Below are 19,239 nucleotides of genomic sequence, written 5' to 3'. Positions count from 1 at the left end.
TATCAGTACATCAGTTTTTATTACTAAAGTAATAAAAAAAAAAATTCGTAGATGTCTGTGATATAAATCACAGAACACATAAAATTAAACACATATTGTATGATCAATTAACAATAATTATACACCAATATCAAGACCTACACCTACGCGAAATTGCTGATTCAGATGATTCAAGTGTCCACTAATGATTAATGATGATTCTGGAATTGGATATAATTTCTTTTCAAATACACAACCAATACTACTTTCTGAATTAACAATGCCTTTGAAAATTAGATCAGCATATGGTATATTAATTTGGTATACTATAGTGGCAATTGATTCATGAATCCTCATATTAGTTTCTATTTCAACACCAAGTTGTAGTTGTTTGCTTGCTCTTCTATAATAACAAATATGAAGACCAGCTTCTCCTAAAGTAGCAGACCATGTTGCAGGTCCTGTATTATATCTGAATGCTACACACATTAATGTTTGTTGACCGCCAGTAATTTTAGAATTTCGAAGACAAGCTACTTCTGCACCCAATGTAATCCTAGATGTAATTGCTTGCAAGAAATGTAATACAACAATTCCTTGCTGTTTTAAAAATTTTGGATTTGCTAATGTTAATGCCAATGTATAATCATTGGACCGATATTCTATGGATGAACTAGAAGCCTTGTACTTAAAATTTGCAACTTGCGTAGACAATTTGAATCTAAATCTACATCCAAGTGTATGTACAAAATTTGCTGTCATGTTTCCATTTGGAATAATATCGCCTTTCACAATCGGGTACTTCTCGTGTAAGCCCACTGCCTTAGTGCCAATGTAAGATGCGCCAAATTTGTATCCCGAAGGAGTTACAGAACTCAACGTTATTGTGTGCATTACATTGAAATGGGAACTGAGAACTTTCTTAATTATTAATCTTGCACCCTCAAAATTTTGTGGATAAAGATCCTTCACTTTTTTATGAAGATCCTCGAAACTTCCTGGATTTCCAGGTTTTCTGTCTTCTTCGTTCGGGCATGGTACACAGTCAGGAATATCTGTCTTATTTGAGGCTATATATGGATTTTGTTCTTTATTTACAATGGCATATATAATACCCATTATGATCACGAGAAATGGCTTCCTTAAAAGAAGTCAAAATTTGTATAAATTCGGCGTTCATCGAAATATTTGTACATTTTTCTGAGCAGGGACAAAACATTTAAATTGAATGTATTATTTGCAAATTCGAAAGCTAAAAAAGATGGGGTTGATAGTGAACATTTGAAATTTGCCGCTAAGAGGAATAAAAAAACGAAGGATGCGCAGTAGCATAAATTTGAGGTTCCACGATATTGTCGATAGATGACTCTGTTATATCATTGTATACTTGAGTTTCTCATAAATACTCTATAAAGGTATCTTATCTTTATAAGAGTTCAAAGATTGTTATTTGACGGAAGTGTGTGCTAGTGATGGCACAGCTGAACATTGATCGCTAAACGTCGAGATATGGCAGATCTGCTCAGTGGGTGTTGTCACGTGGTCGCTTCAAGTAGCTTGTGTTCGGCTCCCGATTGCGCGTGCATGTTCGTGGTTTTCTTCCAAAACCTCGGATATGCACGCCTGCACGGTTGAGTCTTCACGTCGCTCCTCGAACTACCGCGATTTCCAAATTGGGGGGCAATCGAATAGGTCAGACGAGGTAATTTGTCGCTTCCATATACAGGCACTGCGGAAAAGCAGTATGCCATTTTTTTTTCCCCCCCATTACGAAAACACATTTTATACAATAACCCTATATTTGGTGATAATGAATATATTTTTTTTGCAATAGTGTAATAAGAAATAATTTTTATTATATATATTTTCATGTATGAAAAATAATTTATAGAATTATGCTGGCATATCTGTTATTATTTAAGCATTCAATTTTTTCTGGACCTCGTTATTAATCTCCGATGCGACTTGCGTGAACAAAAGATTCCAATTCCAAGCTTCGTCGGGTTCCTTCACCATATTTTCATTATACAATTTTTCTGTTAGAGGGAAAAGACTTATCCCATCCAACGATGTAAATGCTTCGTTTTTAATTAAATCCGTATCTAATTCTTTGTAAGCCGTGACTCTGTTCGTGTCGATTCTACGTAAACAAATGAATGTTCAATGTAGATTAAAAAAATTTAGGTAAAAAAAAAAAAAAAAAAAAAAAGAAATAAATGAATAAAGAATAGTTAGAATTTATTTATTTATTTGATAAAAACATAACATAAATATTTTACTTACACAGGTGCATTGGAAAGATCTGAAAGAACATTGTCCTCTTGAATTTCGTCCAAATCCGGTATCACAGGAATATCTGTAATAAGATCATATTGATCCAATTGATTTATTTTCTTTATTAAAAATGATATGATATTGGTTTATATTTATAAAATCTCTCATTGCGATCTTACCATCTTGTTGATTTTCTTTTCCAGTTGATCGAAATCGATCCCTAAGGAATAATCTGTTTTAGTGACTATAGATGTCTGATTCTATATTGTTGTTAATTATAAATACTCACTGTTCAATTATGTTAGAAGAAGCCTTTGTTCTACGATAAAAAATAAACAGATTAAATAGTTTTTGACAATTACTGATTATTTTTAAATATGGAAGAACAAAGTCGAAATATTTTATATACGTCACTCACTTGCCACTTTTTAAATCGTCACCCCAACCAGTTTTCCTGGCACGAGGTGGCGCCACAGGTGGCTGCGTTGAACGTCCCGAGGATAATGACGTAGGGCTGTTTAACAAATCCTCATCTGATTTTGAATCTTCCTGCATAATATTTTGGCCTGCTCTTCTGCCCAGTCTTGGAATAAGCTGTAAACATTAGTCGTTTGAAAATATTTATAAAATTTTAACAATAACATTGAACACAGGTATTCAATAATACATTTACAACTGCGTGTAAAATATTTAAGAATTTATGACGATGATTTAAAGTAATTTACCTTCTTCGATGTAATTTCTAAATCTGTAGCCCAATCCATCGTTTTTAAAATACAATTTATTTATATTTCGTAGAAGAATCAAAGAGAGAGTGTCGGTTTTGTGTTTGCAAGTGGTAACCATGACAATTGACAGCATTCTCGTCGTGTCGATAATGTAGGAAAGGCGGGAATATTTGAAAATAAACACATTGCGCTTATTATCCTTTGGAATTTAGTAATATATAATTTTTTTTTCTTATAATCTCCTTTAACAAAGTCAGTTTAGAAAAAACTCAGTTTAGTAAAGTTCAAATAAAATTCCGCACAATCATAATTAATATTTCAAATACAAAAACACTATTTGTTACAATTTAACACTTTCGCTTCGTCCTATCTTCATGAATGAAAACTAGAGTTCTTCAATAATATTTCGTACTGTTTATTTGTCGTTGATACTCCTCGTTGTCTGGATTTTCATTACAACCATTATCGTTGTTCGGTGGCCTCACTTTGTTAAATCTAAACAACGTACACATGTACTTTTTTAACAATGGAACCTATCACGATGATGTCAAACACAATTCCCAAATAAAAATACCTAGAAAAGTCTCCTTTACAAAGACGCCAAGGTAAAATGTCTATTTTCTCATGAAGAATCAAAGATATATCTGGACTAACAAAATACGGTGTCCCCGCGCCGGAACCACGTGTTATCAGGTTTCTGTCACTATCGTAGCAACAATGTTGTGCACTTCCGCTTCCCGTAGCCAATAGAGTACGCACGCAATAGGCCGCCCCTGGCTTGTAAACATCCAATCGGTAGGATGCGCTGCTTACGTCGCGCCAACGATAATGCTTCTTTTGTTTTTCGTCCCATAAATTGTTATCGTAGAAGATAATGTTCGGATATTTGCACGGACAGGCAGGAAGAACAACGAGGTGTCCTGAAATGAGCGTTATAAATCATTTTTCTTTTTAATTTAATGAGAAAAATGTTAAATAACCTCACCCAAAAATGCCGCCTCGAGTTTGTCTTCATTATTCAACCACTTTTGACATGGGTCCGTGTCAAATTTTTCTCTGACAAAATGCAATCCCTTAAAGTTATTGTGATCGGTCTCAAACGATGCATTTAATAAGGCTTGAAAAAGATTCGTCAACATGCCGGAAAAATCATCCGAAGTTTTATAAATAGAAGGAAAATCTTTATTGTCGTCGTAATCGCCGATTGTATCTTTATCCTTATCCTCGACGTATCCATCGATAATCGACGATCTATTGTTATATATATCGATATCTTCTAATTGCGTATTAATATTTTCATCTTTTTCATTTGACGCTCGGATCTTTGTCATTAAACGTGATTCCTCACTTTCGTAATCGTTATCCTGTTGGAACATCTGTGGATACGAAAGTTTATCATTTGTTATTGGTCCTATTATTATTCGTTAGTTTTGTTTTATCGTACATGTCTATTATAATACTTACCTGTTCCGGTGTTCCAATATGAGAACACGTGGAATTATTTTTGCAATGACGCTTACGATTCTTCGAGTGTCTCGTTAATAAATCATCGATCTCGTCGTCTTCTCGTTTCCTTCTTGATATGGTTAACGAGAATGATGTATTTAAATTCGGGAAAAAGTGGACAGAGGTCGTCGTTTTATTAAAAATCCTTCTTAATGGAGAATTCTTTGCCTGATATCGTATATATATTATTACAGGATAAAATATTTAAAATGTAATTTTGCGACATTAGGGCGCCATTTTTAAAAGTCCGCCAAGTACGCAAACAGAATCAAAATGGCGATTGGATCTTCGACGTCATTTGTATAATTTTTAAAAAATGTATTGAAGAAAAATTGAAAATAAAATCAAAATGACGAAAGTGCTGATTTTCCAAATAATTTCCAATCGAATTAAATTATATACATATATATATATATATATATATATATATATATACAAATTATATATATATATACACATATATGGAGATAATTTATAAATTTTTAAATCTTTTATTGGTTACTGGTAACTGTTTTTCTTTTTCTTTTCTTTTGTGTTTCTTTTTTTTTCTCACACGAACAACACAACGAGCATAACATCAAAAGATCGTGTTTACTTCGTAGATGAGTTACGGACTTTGAAGGAGAAAAAGGGACGTAGCGGTATGTGTTGGAACGGTATGAGTGGAATGGACTGGAATGGGATACGCTCAACGATGCGAGAGATGGAACATTTCTACTTCTGAGAAGCCGCGTGTTATGCGATCGTTGCCCATTCAATGGCGTAGCCATTGTATGATGCCGGGAAGAACTCCTACTTCGTCTCAGTTTGAAGAAACGAAAACTAACAGGAAATATAATATGTAATATCTCTTAACGAAATCGACGATACATTGGTATACTACATTTATTTTACTGTAAGATGTCTAATCATAACAAATGATATTTATCTTATTGTTATTTTTAAAAGATATGGATTATTTAAAGGAAATAATAATATTTGTTTATTTAAATGCTCAAAAAAAGAGCGCTTTATCTCTAATTCCGTATATTATTGGAGCATGTAAATGTCCTACTAAATATCACTTCATTTGTTTACTTGACTTACCTGGTAATGTATAAGAGTAACAGCTAAAATCAAATGAAGAGTAATGATTATATAGATCATCAATTGTATCGATCTCATTTTCTATTTGGTTTCGTTTGTTTTTATTTTATTTTATTCTTTTCTTTTCTTTTTATTATTATTATTATTATTATTATTATTATTATTATTATTATTATTATTATTATTATTCTTTATTAGCGCCAATTAATCGATCAATCAGTATATCTTCTAGATATTCATTATTGTCACCAAATCAGCGTTATTTTCTTTGTTTTAGTTCTTCGTGATTATAAAGGTATAACGACAAAGTAAATCGAAAGTTCATCGGTAATCTTCTCCCGGAAAGATAAGTAAATTACGGAAGAAGCACACACGTTTATCTTATCAAAATGATGAAGTATGAGAATTGCGAGAGGAGAAGAAGAGCGGGTACAAAACGCGGCGCTCACTGTTCAAAGGCGTACACCACTATGTGTATAGTTGTGAATCGGTGAAGTTCTGTCCCACTATAATGGGCCAGTGGCGGCGAGGTGAAACGGTTGGAGAGGTAGCACGCCGGATGACAGAACACTACGTCATTGTATAGCTTCTATTATGGCGTATCACGGCTTAGGCTTTTATTTTGTTCTCCTAAAAAAAAAAAAAAAAAAAAAAAAAAAACCAAACAAAAAAAAAAGGAAAAAAAAAATCTTTTTCCTTTCTTTCTTTTATTTCATATATCATGCTTTCACATTTCAATTCTACATTTAATCAAATACATTCCTTGTATCTATCTTATTAAATAATCGTTCAAATCATTCGCATCATTACAAAATCCGTTTTATCAGATAATTCCATTTGTTTTTATAATATTTCAGATGTAGGCGATTTAAGTAATTCACTTTATTTTTTGTTTTTGTTTCGTGTCGTTCATTGATCTAGTATAATGGATGAAAGTGATTACTTGAAAATGATCTAGCACTTGATTAATGTTTTATTGGTAAGTTTAGTACGAAAAGTCTTTAATATGTTATCTTTTGGACCGCAAAGTTCGCGCAAAGCCGTATCGTAAATCAATACGTATTACGGCGCCAGGATCTAAATACAACATGAATGGAATGCAGTGAAACACGTTCCAGTTATTTTTAGTCGAACAGATTCGAAAATACACCCACCCTGAAGTAAATATAACCGGAGATGCGCGTACGGGAATGCAGTGAGAACGGCACGCGAGCAGTCAGACACCTCACAGATATGTAAATGCTAGTATCGAGAAATTGATGGGGTGTGTTGAACGTACGAATCTGCCTTATCTCTTACATTTCTTTTATAATATATAAGTACCTATAATATATAATGATAAACTTTATTAGTATTAAGAAAAGTAAATTATTTAAGTATTATTTTGTTTAATGTGATAGAAATATAATATAATATTATATATATATATATATATATATATATATATATATATATATATATATATTGTATATATTTTATAATATTTTATACTTTTACTAGATGCATTAAAATTAGAAACATACGTGAAACAAGCGAGAAGATCATAAAACTTTCTTTATTTCACGATACTTACGTATCGTAATAGTTAGTATAATATTCTAAATTTCCATAATAACAGAGCAAACGAATATTCCATGATACACGCGAGAAGATAATTTATTAAGATCGTACGTTAACTCTGATGTCTTCCGCATGACCTTGTTTAACATAATTTATTTTTTGCGATAGGAATAGAATAATTCGAGCAAATAAGATGTCCTCCGACATAAAGTAGGTTATTATTTCATACGCCAACTATTACGATTGAGGAGCACTTCTTTACTCATTTTTTTTTTTCCATTATCAATATATTATATATAAAAAAAAGTTTCGCAATAGTTAATAAATTTAAATAAATTTTATCTTTTAATGGTGATATCCCGATAACTATTACGAATTTTGAAATGAAATTAACGATAGAAATATCTGAATTCTACGTATTATTAAGTATTTACATATATATAAAAAAATAATGAGAAAATATTGCAAAGCGTGATAATTTACATATTGAGTGGTCCGAATTAATATCAAAGTTACTTCGAGAGAGGCCGGCCACCCTTATCTTTTGTTTTCCATAACGTACTCGTGGAAGTTCAACACCGGTAGCGTTTCACATTCCACGACTGCATTTCTGCAATCCACCGGCGCCAAACTCACCGTCAACAACACGAATAACTGTCGCATTTATTTTAACGCCAGGCTTATAAATTTCACCGCTGATTTCATCGTTCGCCCTCTCGAAAACATTCCGCGAGCTTGAGAGAAGCGTTTGATTTCGGGACGCTCCTTTGATGGCAGACAATGATCAAGTCCTGTGTACGTTTTTAACACAGACTTTCATGATACGTCATTTTATATATTTTTTAAGGATAAGAGGGACAAAGGAATAATAATAAAAAAAATAATAATAATTATCGGTTTAAATATCATTTATTGTATATCTACTATTTTACTATAAATAATTCTAATGCAGTTATCACGAGATATTATATATACAAATTGAATCTTATCATCTCTATATCTACGAATTACGATTATAATAATTTACAGAGATACGTTATAACAATACAATAGATTACATTACAATACAACGTTGCTTGTGTTTGTGTGCGTGCGTGTGTATATGTGTTTAGGTGTACGCATACTTGGGAATGTTCTTATTTACAAACAGGACTTTGTCGATGTACGACGACTTATGCGAAAATAACGCTCGATATTGTAGAAATAATAATTTTCTTTTATTTTTCTTTCAGGAAGACGTAAGTACTTAAAAGAACCAACGAGAACCCAAAATATACAACATTTAATCTATTTTCTTAGTCATAATTCTTGAAATCCTGAAGAACACTCACGAATCGTTCGTACGATCACTAATCTGTGTGTCCTTTTGACATGGACTCTTCAGGAAAATATCGAGCAACAATTTTCGATCGAAACAAGCGTTATTCGATTAATGACAACCACAATGTTCAGCTATCATGTCCTCGTATATTTTCAGAGCAACGTTTTCGTTATCGTTGTAGAAAAGCATACTGGTGCTAGATAGCTTCGTTGGTACACAACAAGGCATTTCAACGCCTTCCACCAAACCCATCTTATGAATAATACTTTGTACGGTGGCATGATTTGTTGGTTGTTGATTCTGGCTCAGCGGTGGCTCGCAAAGACCTTTGCAATGATATGCAGAGTATCCTTTAGGCGCAATTATGTTTGAAGATAGTCCAATTTTTTCGAAATCGACGTAAAGCTCGTGTCTCGAGCAGATAGTCGTGTTTTTGTAACCCAACAAAACATTTTGTTTTGTTGACCTTTTCGCTCTACGTTGATTCCTGCTAGCTCCTCTTTGGGAGACCTTATTTAATTTCTCCCGAAGCATTGCTCTCTTGTAAATATCCATCGACGTTAAAACATGCGTCGTCTTCGTTTTACGCGAGATAATCTTCTTAGGACGTTCTCTGGTTAATTTTGTATCACGTCGATCACGTTCTACGGAACCTTCCCGCCAAGTTGAATCTGACTCGTCCTGTTTTCTTTTCTCTCTTGAAAAAAATTCTTTTTCGCGTCTTCTTATTCCTGACGTTCCTTCAACTTCGTCTCTCTGTCTTTCCTGTTTTTGAAGATGCTCGTCATACTCTTCTTTCAAATTAATCTTATCGTTTACACCGTCATAAAGTAATTTATCTTGGTCGATATTGTCATTCCCATAAGGATAGTAATCCGGAACGATTTTCATTCTAGGTCGTTGTTCTTTACCATCGTCGTTAAAAAGAACCAAGATCGGTTGCTTGTTATGATGATATTCATTTCGTCGAGAAAACTCGATGTTTACTTCATCATCGAACAAAGTCGTGACCGTCACCAAGAGACCAAGATTTGGATCACCGCTGAACCAGGAAAGTACAGCTTCTTTAACGTTAAACACCTGTGGAATGGTGGTAAGTAACTGTTTTTTAATAACTTTAACTTTTAACACGATAGCTCTGTTTATGTTCTAACTATCCTATTTAAATTAGAAAGATAAAGTGTGTGAGTGTGTGTGTATTATATATATATATATATATTTATATATTATATATATTATATATTATATATATAATATATATATATATTAATATTATTATATTATATATATAATATAATAATAATAGTTTTTTACTTTTGAAGATCATAAAAACATACCTGCCAACCTGAAGTATGTATTCCAGCATAATGAATATTGAGTAACTTGTGAAGATTCGGTACAGCAAGACTTCTTTTCTCTAACACTTGATAGACTCTTATCTGAACAGAAGTGATTATCTTATGAAAAGAGAAGATTGAGGAAGGAAATCGTTTGGATGTCTGACGCTTACCGAATAATACGGCGACGTAAGCGTCAAAGGATGCATTGATTTAGTTGGCGTTTTCTTTCTGTAAAGATGTAACTCGGCTTCCAAAACCGATTCGTTTTCTTCAAGGCCGGATACATTAAAGAAATAAAAATGAGGCAAGGAGGTATCTACGAGTTGAAGTAATTAGTCATTATTTTCTTCTGAATAAATTGTCACGTTAAAAGAGTGATTTAAATTATATACATGATTAAAATTAGTGATTACTTGAAGTGGAAAGTATAGTAATTAAGAATGGGAGAATTGAAGATGGAAATATAGATAATTTATTATATACAAATATGAGAGAGAAAGAGGTTTGGGTAGATATTAAAGAAAAGAATTTACTCTTTTCGATGAAACTCCGTACGATCTTAGCATTATAAGGATTTCGTCCTCGTGTGACGCCTTTATCATCGGCGATAATATTATACAGTTCCATCATGAACTGAGGTGGTATCTTACGATGGGCTGATATTTCGCCCTGGCCACGTATACCAAAGATCTGTAATATTATTATATTTGATTAATATTTTTCACAAAATAACACGTACACTCAGTTTTCAATCGTCCTTTCATAAATTACTTCTCAACGACGTACGTGAAAAAACATCGTTAGAAATCGGATACAAGACGGACCTTTTGCAACTTTTCCAACTCGTCTTGGTGTTTCTCGTTACCGAGCTCTTTTCCCTGAGTGAGTTCACTATGCGACGAAGACGGGCCCCTTCTTTCCTGACCTTTATCATCCTTGAGAAGATCTGAGGGATATGCGTCCGCTTCAGGAAGAAGATACGTCGACAATGACATCGCCGACATCACAAGCAATAACGACAATGCACTTCGCGTCTGCATTGATATGATCTTGCGTTTGATTAGAAGGAAAAAAGAAATCGGGAAGCAATCGAGTGCACTTTCTTTAAGGTGTCAAACATGTACACCTAAATCTTAGTCAACGTTTTAGTCAGGTCTTCACGCGGGTGAGGTGTCCGCTATATTTTTCTATTGGTATCACAAAATGTGAAGTGAGTCATATCAATAGGATCATTTGAACATTTTCGTTGTTTATAAACGTATAAAAATTCTTTTTCTATTATTATACATTGGTCTATTTGAAAGACGTCAATTTTCTTCGACTGAGTCAATTCTTAAACGTTCATAAACAACGAAGATATTTTGATGTTCCTATAGAAATGACTCACCCTTTATGGTACTGTATTATGTACGTATGGTATAATAATTAATCGTGGACTTGGACACCTTATCGATGGACGAACAAGAAAAAAAAAGAGACACTCTATTTTCTATATGTCTCGTTTCGTCGAAGGAACGGATATCTCTGCTTTACCGGACACTTTGCCGAACTCAACGGGACGCTAAGTGGCATATGGAAGGTTTTCGCTGCGAGGAGTCACCTTTATGCTATGCCGGGAGTTCCTTCCCCCGCTTTACTCCCCGCTCGACATTGGCGCTTCTCACGTTTTATATATATATATGTACACAGTCACACCGCGACATATATGCAAACCATTTATTTGTCCGCATAATTGTCAATAACGACAACATATCTTGGCCCTTTAACCTACTCGTCAAAGACGATCTCGTTTGTATATGTTTCACTTCTTAACTTTTTCACAATACTATTTTTGTTTTTGACTATCGAATTTGACTGTTGTTTGTATCTATATCTATTTTGTTATTATTTAAACAATTCTGTTTAGCAATATAATTCATATCCAATATTAAATTATTACAGGATATTTAATTATCGTTGTTATTGTCGCTAAAAAATGTTTATACGAATTTTAAGTAATAGTTCGTAAATAAATTAAATATGTATATATATATATATATATTTTATAAAAAATAAATGAATATATGTATGTGTGTGTGTGTTATTGAGACGATGGAAATCGCTGAGCGATGATGACAGTGCCGGGCTATTATAAAAAGCACGTTTCCTAAATTCTACGGATTCGTAAGCACCAAGCTATGCTCTCGACGCGATATTTAGGTGGATGAACGTTTTAGATAATTCGTTGTTTTTTCTTTTTTCTTTTTTTTCTTTTTTTTCTTCTTTTCTTTTTTTTTTTTTTTTTTTCATTGCGAGGGCGATGACTGATCACAAGTCACGAGCGTATTTTTATGAGTCGTTCGCCCACGTTTTTCTCTCATATCGAGGTTGTCGCCTCGAATTTCAGTTAGTTTCGGTCTTTTACTTCGAACTGCATTGCTTGGGAATAACGTATGCGACGAGATCTCATGCTAAACAAGTACATACATATAGTATATCCACATATAAGATATTGTGACATCTGAAGGGGGTAACAATAAAGTTATCTCTTTCTCTCTCTCTCTTTCTCTCTTTCTCTCTCTCTCTCTCTCTCTCTCTCTCTCTCTCTCTCTTTCTCTATCTCCATCCATATTTTATAATACTAATAATATATAAATAGTTATAAGAGTTATGTAAAATATACGTTTATTTGATAGACATACTATATAAGTACATCATAGACGTAAAATAGACGTATAATATACGTATAAAAATACATGTATACATGAAATATACATAACTATGGAAAATATCTATATGTATATTATACGTTCAGCATCATGTGAGGATATAACATTTCTTAGTTCAAAGTTAAATTTACTTAAAGATATTTCGTTATTATTTGCCGATTAACTTATACATCGTTATATTACACAGAAAGATGTTGATCCGGCAGACATGCGATTTGAGTTTTTCTTCTTTTCTTTTTTCTGTTTTTTTTTCTTTTTTTTTTTTTTTCTTTAGAAAAGACATTAGAAATTTATTAGCCACATAACTACACGGCAGATCTAAAAAAAGAAAAAGAGAAAGTATATCTTAACGTTTTTGTAAAACGCAACACAAAAGGATATTTTCTGTCACATCTTCATCATCGTTTTTTTTTTCGATAATAAAATTTGTATGTCCAATGATGATCCTTTCTAAACGCAAATGCATTGAATAATTTGTATCACTTCGCGTTTTGATCCTCGTCGAGTTCTAAAAGAGCATTTAATGTTGTATTATTTTTCTAAAAATACTTTGCACAATTAGTATATTTAATTTCTTTAAATAAATACAAATGATCGTACCTGTACTCGTGGACTTTAAATCTCGCCGGTGTGCAAGTATGTTGTTTGGAATAAAGACCAGCCAGACATCTCGAGGGCTCACGTTTGTCCCGTAAAAGGCAAGTTTCTGTTTCGTTTCCAGGACAAGCTCCGACACATTGGCCAACATTAATTTGCTGAAAAATATTCATAAGAAAAATAATTCTATGATTATTGAAAAATCCTTTGATGATATATCAAAATCGCTTACTCTAACAACGGGCTTGACATCGGTAGTATTGGTACCCTCTTTAATTTCAACTTCACTGAAATCCAACACTGTTTCCATGTGATCCATTCGATGACAATTACCGACACAGCTGCATCTTTCGATAACCGGATAAACTTCGTCTCCTTAAAACGTAATAATTGTTATAATATCATTTAGATTTTTCAAATTATTTTGTTTTTTACATTTTATTTACCATTTGGTCCTTTAACGCTGACCGTGTTATTTCTTACAGGTTTGCAACCAAGATCTTAAGAAAAAAAAAAAAAAGAAATCAAAGAAGAAAAAAGAAAAAAAAAATATAAACGATATTATAACGTACAAGCATTTATATAAAATTATTTTATTAAATGCATTATCATTTTATTGTCATTGGATTATTATTATTATTCCTGAATATTAATTATTTCTAATACCTTTGCCACAGTGTCCTATGCAAACGCCAACATCAATAACGACTTGATACGGTGTACCAGAATGTATAAGATGTGTATATGATTCTCTTTTACAAGAGGAATCTGAAGAACACTCGCAAGCATCAACAGCCTCAATAATACGGACTCCCTGCAACGTGGATACTCTTTCCAGTCTAGCAGCTCTTGGCCGGCAATGACCCTCTTGCGAACATCTCTAAAAATATTATAACAGGTATATTTTTTCTCTAACAAATATCATCCGTTCTTATTCGATATCTAGATCTAGTACTTAATATTATCCTAATCGTTTAATAATTCAATCGAAATGATCGAGTCACATTTTTAGATGACTCTGGTACATTAAGAAAGATATAAGGTTTAGAAAGACGAGATTCTCTCGATGAGGCTGTCTCGATCATCTGGAAAAAAGAAGATACTGCAGTAAGTGCAAAAACTCTTAGGAATTATAAAAAATCGATAACATAATTATTGGCTCGCGTGCATGCATCCTGATTATATACGTGATAATCGCTTTCAACTTTCTTCTTTTTATATGATGTCTTATATAATTGTATGTTACAATTATATCATAGAGAAGATAATTTTATTTTTCATACTCTTCGTAATATGAAAATAAATTTAGTACTTATTCTTTTTTCCGTTTTCTTTAACTACATTATAATAATTTCTTTAGGAGGATCCAATAAATTTCTTTTTCATCCGGATCATTTGTCCTCCTGGATATAAAGGAACGCGATTCTCGGGATTTAGTATCTGGACAGGCTGGCGCCCGCGTGTGGTGACCCAAGACGATTCGACCTTCCAAGGACGCAAAACACATCGTCGACAAGCAACCTCTCTCCTCTCTTCTCCTTTGCATATCGCGTGCAGCGTCGTCTTCCCGACTTGTTTCTCTCCAGGAGAGCGTAGGTGAGCTACAAGATCGTAAATACTACCAATCGGATTACATTACGTGACGAAAATAACCTCCTCCACCCGTGCAAGGAAGCGATACACGAAGGGACACTCCAAATACGCATCCTTGGAAAATCGTTCTCCGGATCTTCTTTTGCTGAACTCGAAGATATCTAAAAGTCTACAATAATTTTCTGCGATTGCATATATTGTTGCAAATAAAAACTTTAAAGATTAATAGAAACTATATATATACATATATATATATATATACATATATATATACATATATATATATGTATATTTATATATATATATATATATATATATATATATATATATATATATATATAAATGTAACCAAAGGGTATATATATACGATATATTATTGTAAACAATATTATATATAATACAACCATATAAATATATACATATATATGTTGTACATGTATATTCATACTATATATACAGACATATATACCAAGTATATAATATTCACGGGAAAACATAGGAAACTATTGTACCAATCGACTTATTTTCTGTGACATTAAAATATGACTTTTTTACTATTATTATTATATTTCTAAAAAAAAAAAAAAAATATTATATTTATAAAAAAAAACAGAAAGATGTTGACATTAATATATAATTATTTGTATAATGTTTAATATTATCCGTTTATTATTATTAACGATTATTTTGTTTAAAGGCAATTATTTATTGCTACATTTACCCAAATGCATTAGTTTTTTTATTTTTTTCTTGTATCTTTGATATATTAACTTTTAAAAACTCTTCTTTTTTTAACAATAAAAATATGAATAATTTCTTTTTGTAGTTGAAAATCCTCATCGATATACGGGGTGAGCTCTTTTCAGAGTCGTGAAGATTGTTCGATCGTGCGATGTCTGGCGTGGCCACATTCCAGCTTCCGGATTGGTCGAACTCATGCGTCATAAATCTGAGATACGTTCCAGTCTTTCTTCACCCTTCATAGCCCTCGGCATAATCGGCCGACATTACTGGGCTCTCAAACTATATATACTCCTTGATATAAAAATTCTCTCGAAACTGTACTTTAAAATATGTATGCACGTACTATACGCTGTGATCAAGATCTTTTGATTTTTTTCTTTTTACAGATATATAGATTTGTAAGATCACATTAAATGTGAATGATTCTATATAGAATTCTCTTAAATTATAATTATTTTATTGAAAAATATTTTTTACAAATTTTCATTAATTGAATCCAAGGATTAAAATAATAACTTGAATGTAATCTAAATTAAAAGAATAATTCAACATAAAAATATTTTATTATTAGTAAGATATTTAAATTTTTTAATTTTTTTCATATCTTTGATCACACGTGTATACACTTAGATATTGTTGTCCCAATAATTCCTTATATATTTTCATTTTTTCTAAGGATATTTTTAATATTTCTTTTCAACGATAACTTGTTTCAATAAGAGAATGTTGAAGATAAAAGACTATTATCTATAGCGTTAAAACTTTTAAAAATATTTTCCTATCGGAACCTAGACGCGCCTTGAAGCTATTCGAAAGCATAGTTTTTACCATATAGGATCACTTTCGGATGGAATTTGAATTTTGGCGAGTTCAATGGCCATCGAACGCCTGAAGGTATCCGTTTTTTTTTCCCGTTTTCTTTTTTTTTTCTTTTTTTTTCTACTTTTCTTACTCGCAAAATATCTTGCAATTTTCTGATTTATTTTCGACCAAAGTCGCTCTGGCACAAAGCCATTCTCATTTTCAAGCAGCCGAAAGACTCCAGCATGAAATTCGAAAGAGATCCACGGACCGGTTCGATAAACTTCAATCCGGCAGGATGGGCTTTTTGTTCGTATGGAACCTGATGCGGCAATCAGCCTACGGTGTTTTTGCACCTGGTGCATCCCGCAAGTATGAGTCACGGATTACGCATAGTCACGTAGGCCCTCCCTAAAGCTGCATTCCTGCTACGATATCGCAAAAAAATTGTCTCTTTGGTGATCGAGGCTTCCCTTAAAAAGTTTCCCTTAACACGTTGATTGTCATCGTGTGATTATAACTTTATTTTATACCGATATCATACCGAAACATTTGTAAAATGTATTCACTAACAGTTCGTTTACGACGTTGTTTATAAGATTGCTATTAAGAATCATGGAGATAGTAAAGTTTATTATTTACTTTGTAGTAAATAAAGGAGTATGAATTCTTAATGTAAATTGATTCATAAAAGATTTTTCAAAGGCACTTAAATAAATTTTTATAAAATTCTTTTAAACAGTCAATATGGTAAAAGAATATACTCTGCGAATTAATTTCCCTACGTTTTCTTATTTTGTCGAAAATTTTTACCTGAACAGCCGGTTTGCTAGCGTCGCCAGGATCGTCGGAAACGTATCGGGGACAGAGCTTTCGACAATGTCCAATATCGATTTGTATGACTTCTCCAGATATTCCTGAAGAAAAATTAAAAAAGTAAATATTTTGAAGAAATCGAATATAAAAATCGCAAATTTCTTTTAATTTTTAAAATTGCGATCTATTAAATCGTGTCACAATAAAAGAAAAAATTTACAATTTTTTAAATCGCATTAAAATATAAATTTATCATTTAATATACTGCATATAATTATAATGTATTCCTGAATTGAATTCTTATACTATACTTAATGTAATCAAGCTATTTTGGATGTAGATATGGATGATATTGAATTCAAAGATTTTTTAACGATTTACATTCTTTCGTCCATTCTTTCGTGCTATATTTTTTGCGTATATTTGTTTTAAGACCACAAATGTAGATGTTCTTTATAGAAATACAAATAATATCGCCAATGAATTTCCTGTTTGCTCGAATTTCATAAGTGTCTTATCTAAATTACATATATACAATTCTAACGTATGTATATTGTAATACAATATTATTAAAAAATATAAGTTTGGTCATATATGACACGCACATATATATATATATATATATATATATATATATATATATATATATGTGCGAATTACAAATTGTGTAATATTTATAAATCATAAAAAGTAATTAAACAATTTATTGAGTTAATGGTAACGATTACTAATATAAGTAAATGAAAAATTTTACAAGCGAAATCTGATATAAATTGGTTGCTGAATTTTTCAAAAGTACTTGTTATATTTATTTTTATATAACAAGTACGATAATTTATATAACCCACAAATAACACTTCTACGAAATATTAATTCCTTCGTTCGCACTTTCAACTTGCCAATTCATTTCTCATGTCAATGGTCTCGAGGTCCGCAGCATTTTATTACGGTCAATGAATCGAAGAAGAGGAACGTTATTATGATTAATCGGGATCGATATGCTCAAAGCGATCCGCCGATCGAAGAAACAAATTCTTCGTCAGAACGAACCGGTATTCTAAATCACGAATATTGACGATGTATGAGTGTATGTAAGTATGTAAGTATATTTGCTATGCGAGAATACCGGACGTTCCATCACCCTCGACATCGACACCGGGCATCAATTGATTAAACACCCAGTAATAATCTTGCTCGGTGGTATCTAACGAAGACAAGGTCATATTTTCTAACGACAAATAAGTCCACGATGCATTATGCAACCCGGTATTTTTCTTTTTTAATTATTTATTTATTTATTTATATATTTTTTCTTTTTTTTTTTTAAAGAATCACTTATGCAATCTTTACATAGTGTATGTATGCTTTATATTTCATTTATATAGATCATAATAATATTAATTTGTATAAATCGTAGAGAACTCACCATAACCGACGTCAATCATTTTTTCGTGCCTCGCACAGCAAAGATGTTGCCGTGCTTCCTCCGTATGAACTTTTCCTTCCGAATCCTTCTCGCTGAAAGCTAAAAAACAAACGAATTTTCATGAAGTCAATTGCTTTTTCAAAAACGATCAGAATGAATTTATTCTGTTAACCTTTACATATATTTAAAAATTGATTTCGTTTAAAGATAAATAATTACTTGTAAAAACAATATTGCAATCGATTGATACATTTTCTTAAGTAAATGTAAATGAGATAAAAAAGAAAATTCGGAAAAAAAAATTCATTAATGACGAATATTTTTTATTACATTGGTAACGTAAGACGATTTATCCTGCGTATTGGATAGCCTACCTAATCGTATATTGGCGAGAAAAATCAGGGCAAAACTGCCGAGGACGCTCCACCATCCCCTCGTGCTTTGCATTCGCATCGGTACGAAAAGAAAGATAGACCTATTTGTAGAGAAATTGTACAATATGATGGATTAAGCAAATTCTTTTTTCTTTCTTTTTTGTTTTTTGTGTTTTTTTATTATTATTCTTTTTTATTCTTTATTTTTTTTCTATCTCTCTCTCTCTCTCTCTCTCTTTCTCTCTCTCTCTATCTCTCTCTCTCTCTCTCTCTCTCTCTCTCTAATCGCGTATCAGTTAAATCACGATAATGTATAATTTTCACTATCGTTATCTCATTACAGATCTCCCCCGAAATGACTAGAGGATCAAACGTTATTATAACTC

General features: G+C 32.1%; 5 protein-coding genes and 1 long non-coding RNA gene across 9 annotated transcripts; 1 reads left to right on the top strand and 5 right to left on the bottom strand.

Annotated features, from left to right (window-relative positions):
* Positions 1-8: 8 nt before the first annotated feature.
* Positions 9-1,661, bottom strand: LOC124426314 (mitochondrial import receptor subunit TOM40 homolog 1-like). The gene has a single exon (XM_046967850.1). It carries the CDS (start codon positions 1,096-1,098, stop codon positions 118-120), a length of 981 nt encoding a protein of 326 aa, XP_046823806.1. The 5' UTR covers positions 1,099-1,661; the 3' UTR covers positions 9-117.
* A 154-nt stretch (positions 1,662-1,815) lies between these two features.
* On the bottom strand, positions 1,816-3,117 carry LOC124426315 (intraflagellar transport protein 43 homolog). 2 transcript variants are annotated; one of them, XM_046967851.1, is made up of 6 exons: positions 2,979-3,117; positions 2,672-2,847; positions 2,543-2,572; positions 2,433-2,485; positions 2,263-2,335; positions 1,816-2,119 (listed from the first exon to the last, which is right to left on the bottom strand). In XM_046967851.1, exons 1-6 carry the CDS (start codon positions 3,015-3,017, stop codon positions 1,897-1,899), a joined length of 594 nt encoding a protein of 197 aa, XP_046823807.1. In that variant the 5' UTR covers positions 3,018-3,117; the 3' UTR covers positions 1,816-1,896. The 2 variants fall into 2 exon arrangements, with proteins under 2 accessions (XP_046823807.1, XP_046823808.1); XM_046967852.1 differs by having other exon boundaries at positions 2,433-2,473.
* Positions 3,118-3,170: 53 nt separating this feature from the next.
* LOC124426313 (isthmin-1-like) lies at positions 3,171-5,857 on the bottom strand. Of its 2 annotated transcripts, none has more exons than XM_046967848.1 (5): positions 5,574-5,857; positions 4,446-4,655; positions 3,967-4,357; positions 3,556-3,901; positions 3,171-3,476 (listed from the first exon to the last, which is right to left on the bottom strand). In XM_046967848.1, exons 1-5 carry the CDS (start codon positions 5,649-5,651, stop codon positions 3,377-3,379), a joined length of 1,125 nt encoding a protein of 374 aa, XP_046823804.1. In that variant the 5' UTR covers positions 5,652-5,857; the 3' UTR covers positions 3,171-3,376. The 2 variants fall into 2 exon arrangements, with proteins under 2 accessions (XP_046823804.1, XP_046823805.1); XM_046967849.1 differs by having other exon boundaries at positions 3,171-3,555; positions 3,636-3,901.
* A 2,172-nt stretch (positions 5,858-8,029) lies between these two features.
* Positions 8,030-11,558, bottom strand: LOC124425888 (bone morphogenetic protein 4-like). 2 transcript variants are annotated; one of them, XM_046966903.1, is made up of 6 exons: positions 11,182-11,558; positions 10,619-10,981; positions 10,328-10,484; positions 9,965-10,110; positions 9,792-9,893; positions 8,030-9,534 (listed from the first exon to the last, which is right to left on the bottom strand). In XM_046966903.1, exons 2-6 carry the CDS (start codon positions 10,832-10,834, stop codon positions 8,563-8,565), a joined length of 1,593 nt encoding a protein of 530 aa, XP_046822859.1. In that variant the 5' UTR covers positions 10,835-10,981; positions 11,182-11,558; the 3' UTR covers positions 8,030-8,562. The 2 variants fall into 2 exon arrangements, with proteins under 2 accessions (XP_046822859.1, XP_046822860.1); XM_046966904.1 differs by lacking the exon at positions 11,182-11,558 and having other exon boundaries at positions 10,581-10,721.
* A 1,070-nt stretch (positions 11,559-12,628) lies between these two features.
* On the bottom strand, positions 12,629-19,237 carry LOC124425890. The gene is made up of 8 exons (XM_046966906.1): positions 18,854-19,237; positions 18,480-18,578; positions 17,051-17,154; positions 13,766-13,979; positions 13,546-13,599; positions 13,332-13,474; positions 13,103-13,257; positions 12,629-13,010 (listed from the first exon to the last, which is right to left on the bottom strand). The coding sequence occupies exons 1-8, from the start codon at positions 18,930-18,932 to the stop codon at positions 12,953-12,955; spliced, it is 906 nt and encodes a 301-aa protein (XP_046822862.1). The 5' UTR covers positions 18,933-19,237; the 3' UTR covers positions 12,629-12,952.
* Positions 14,055-14,748, top strand: LOC124425892. Its single transcript, XR_006942598.1, has 2 exons — positions 14,055-14,206; positions 14,460-14,748. It is a non-coding gene; the product is annotated as an uncharacterized LOC124425892 (long non-coding RNA).
* Positions 19,238-19,239: the final 2 nt, after the last annotated feature.

The sequence above is a fragment of the Vespa crabro genome, chromosome 8 (genome assembly GCF_910589235.1).
Source record: "Vespa crabro chromosome 8, iyVesCrab1.2, whole genome shotgun sequence".
In the NCBI taxonomy this organism is placed as follows: Eukaryota; Metazoa; Arthropoda; class Insecta; order Hymenoptera; family Vespidae; genus Vespa; species Vespa crabro.
The sequence above is the reverse complement of the archived record's forward strand: the minus strand, read 5'-3'. Positions and strand labels throughout refer to the sequence as shown.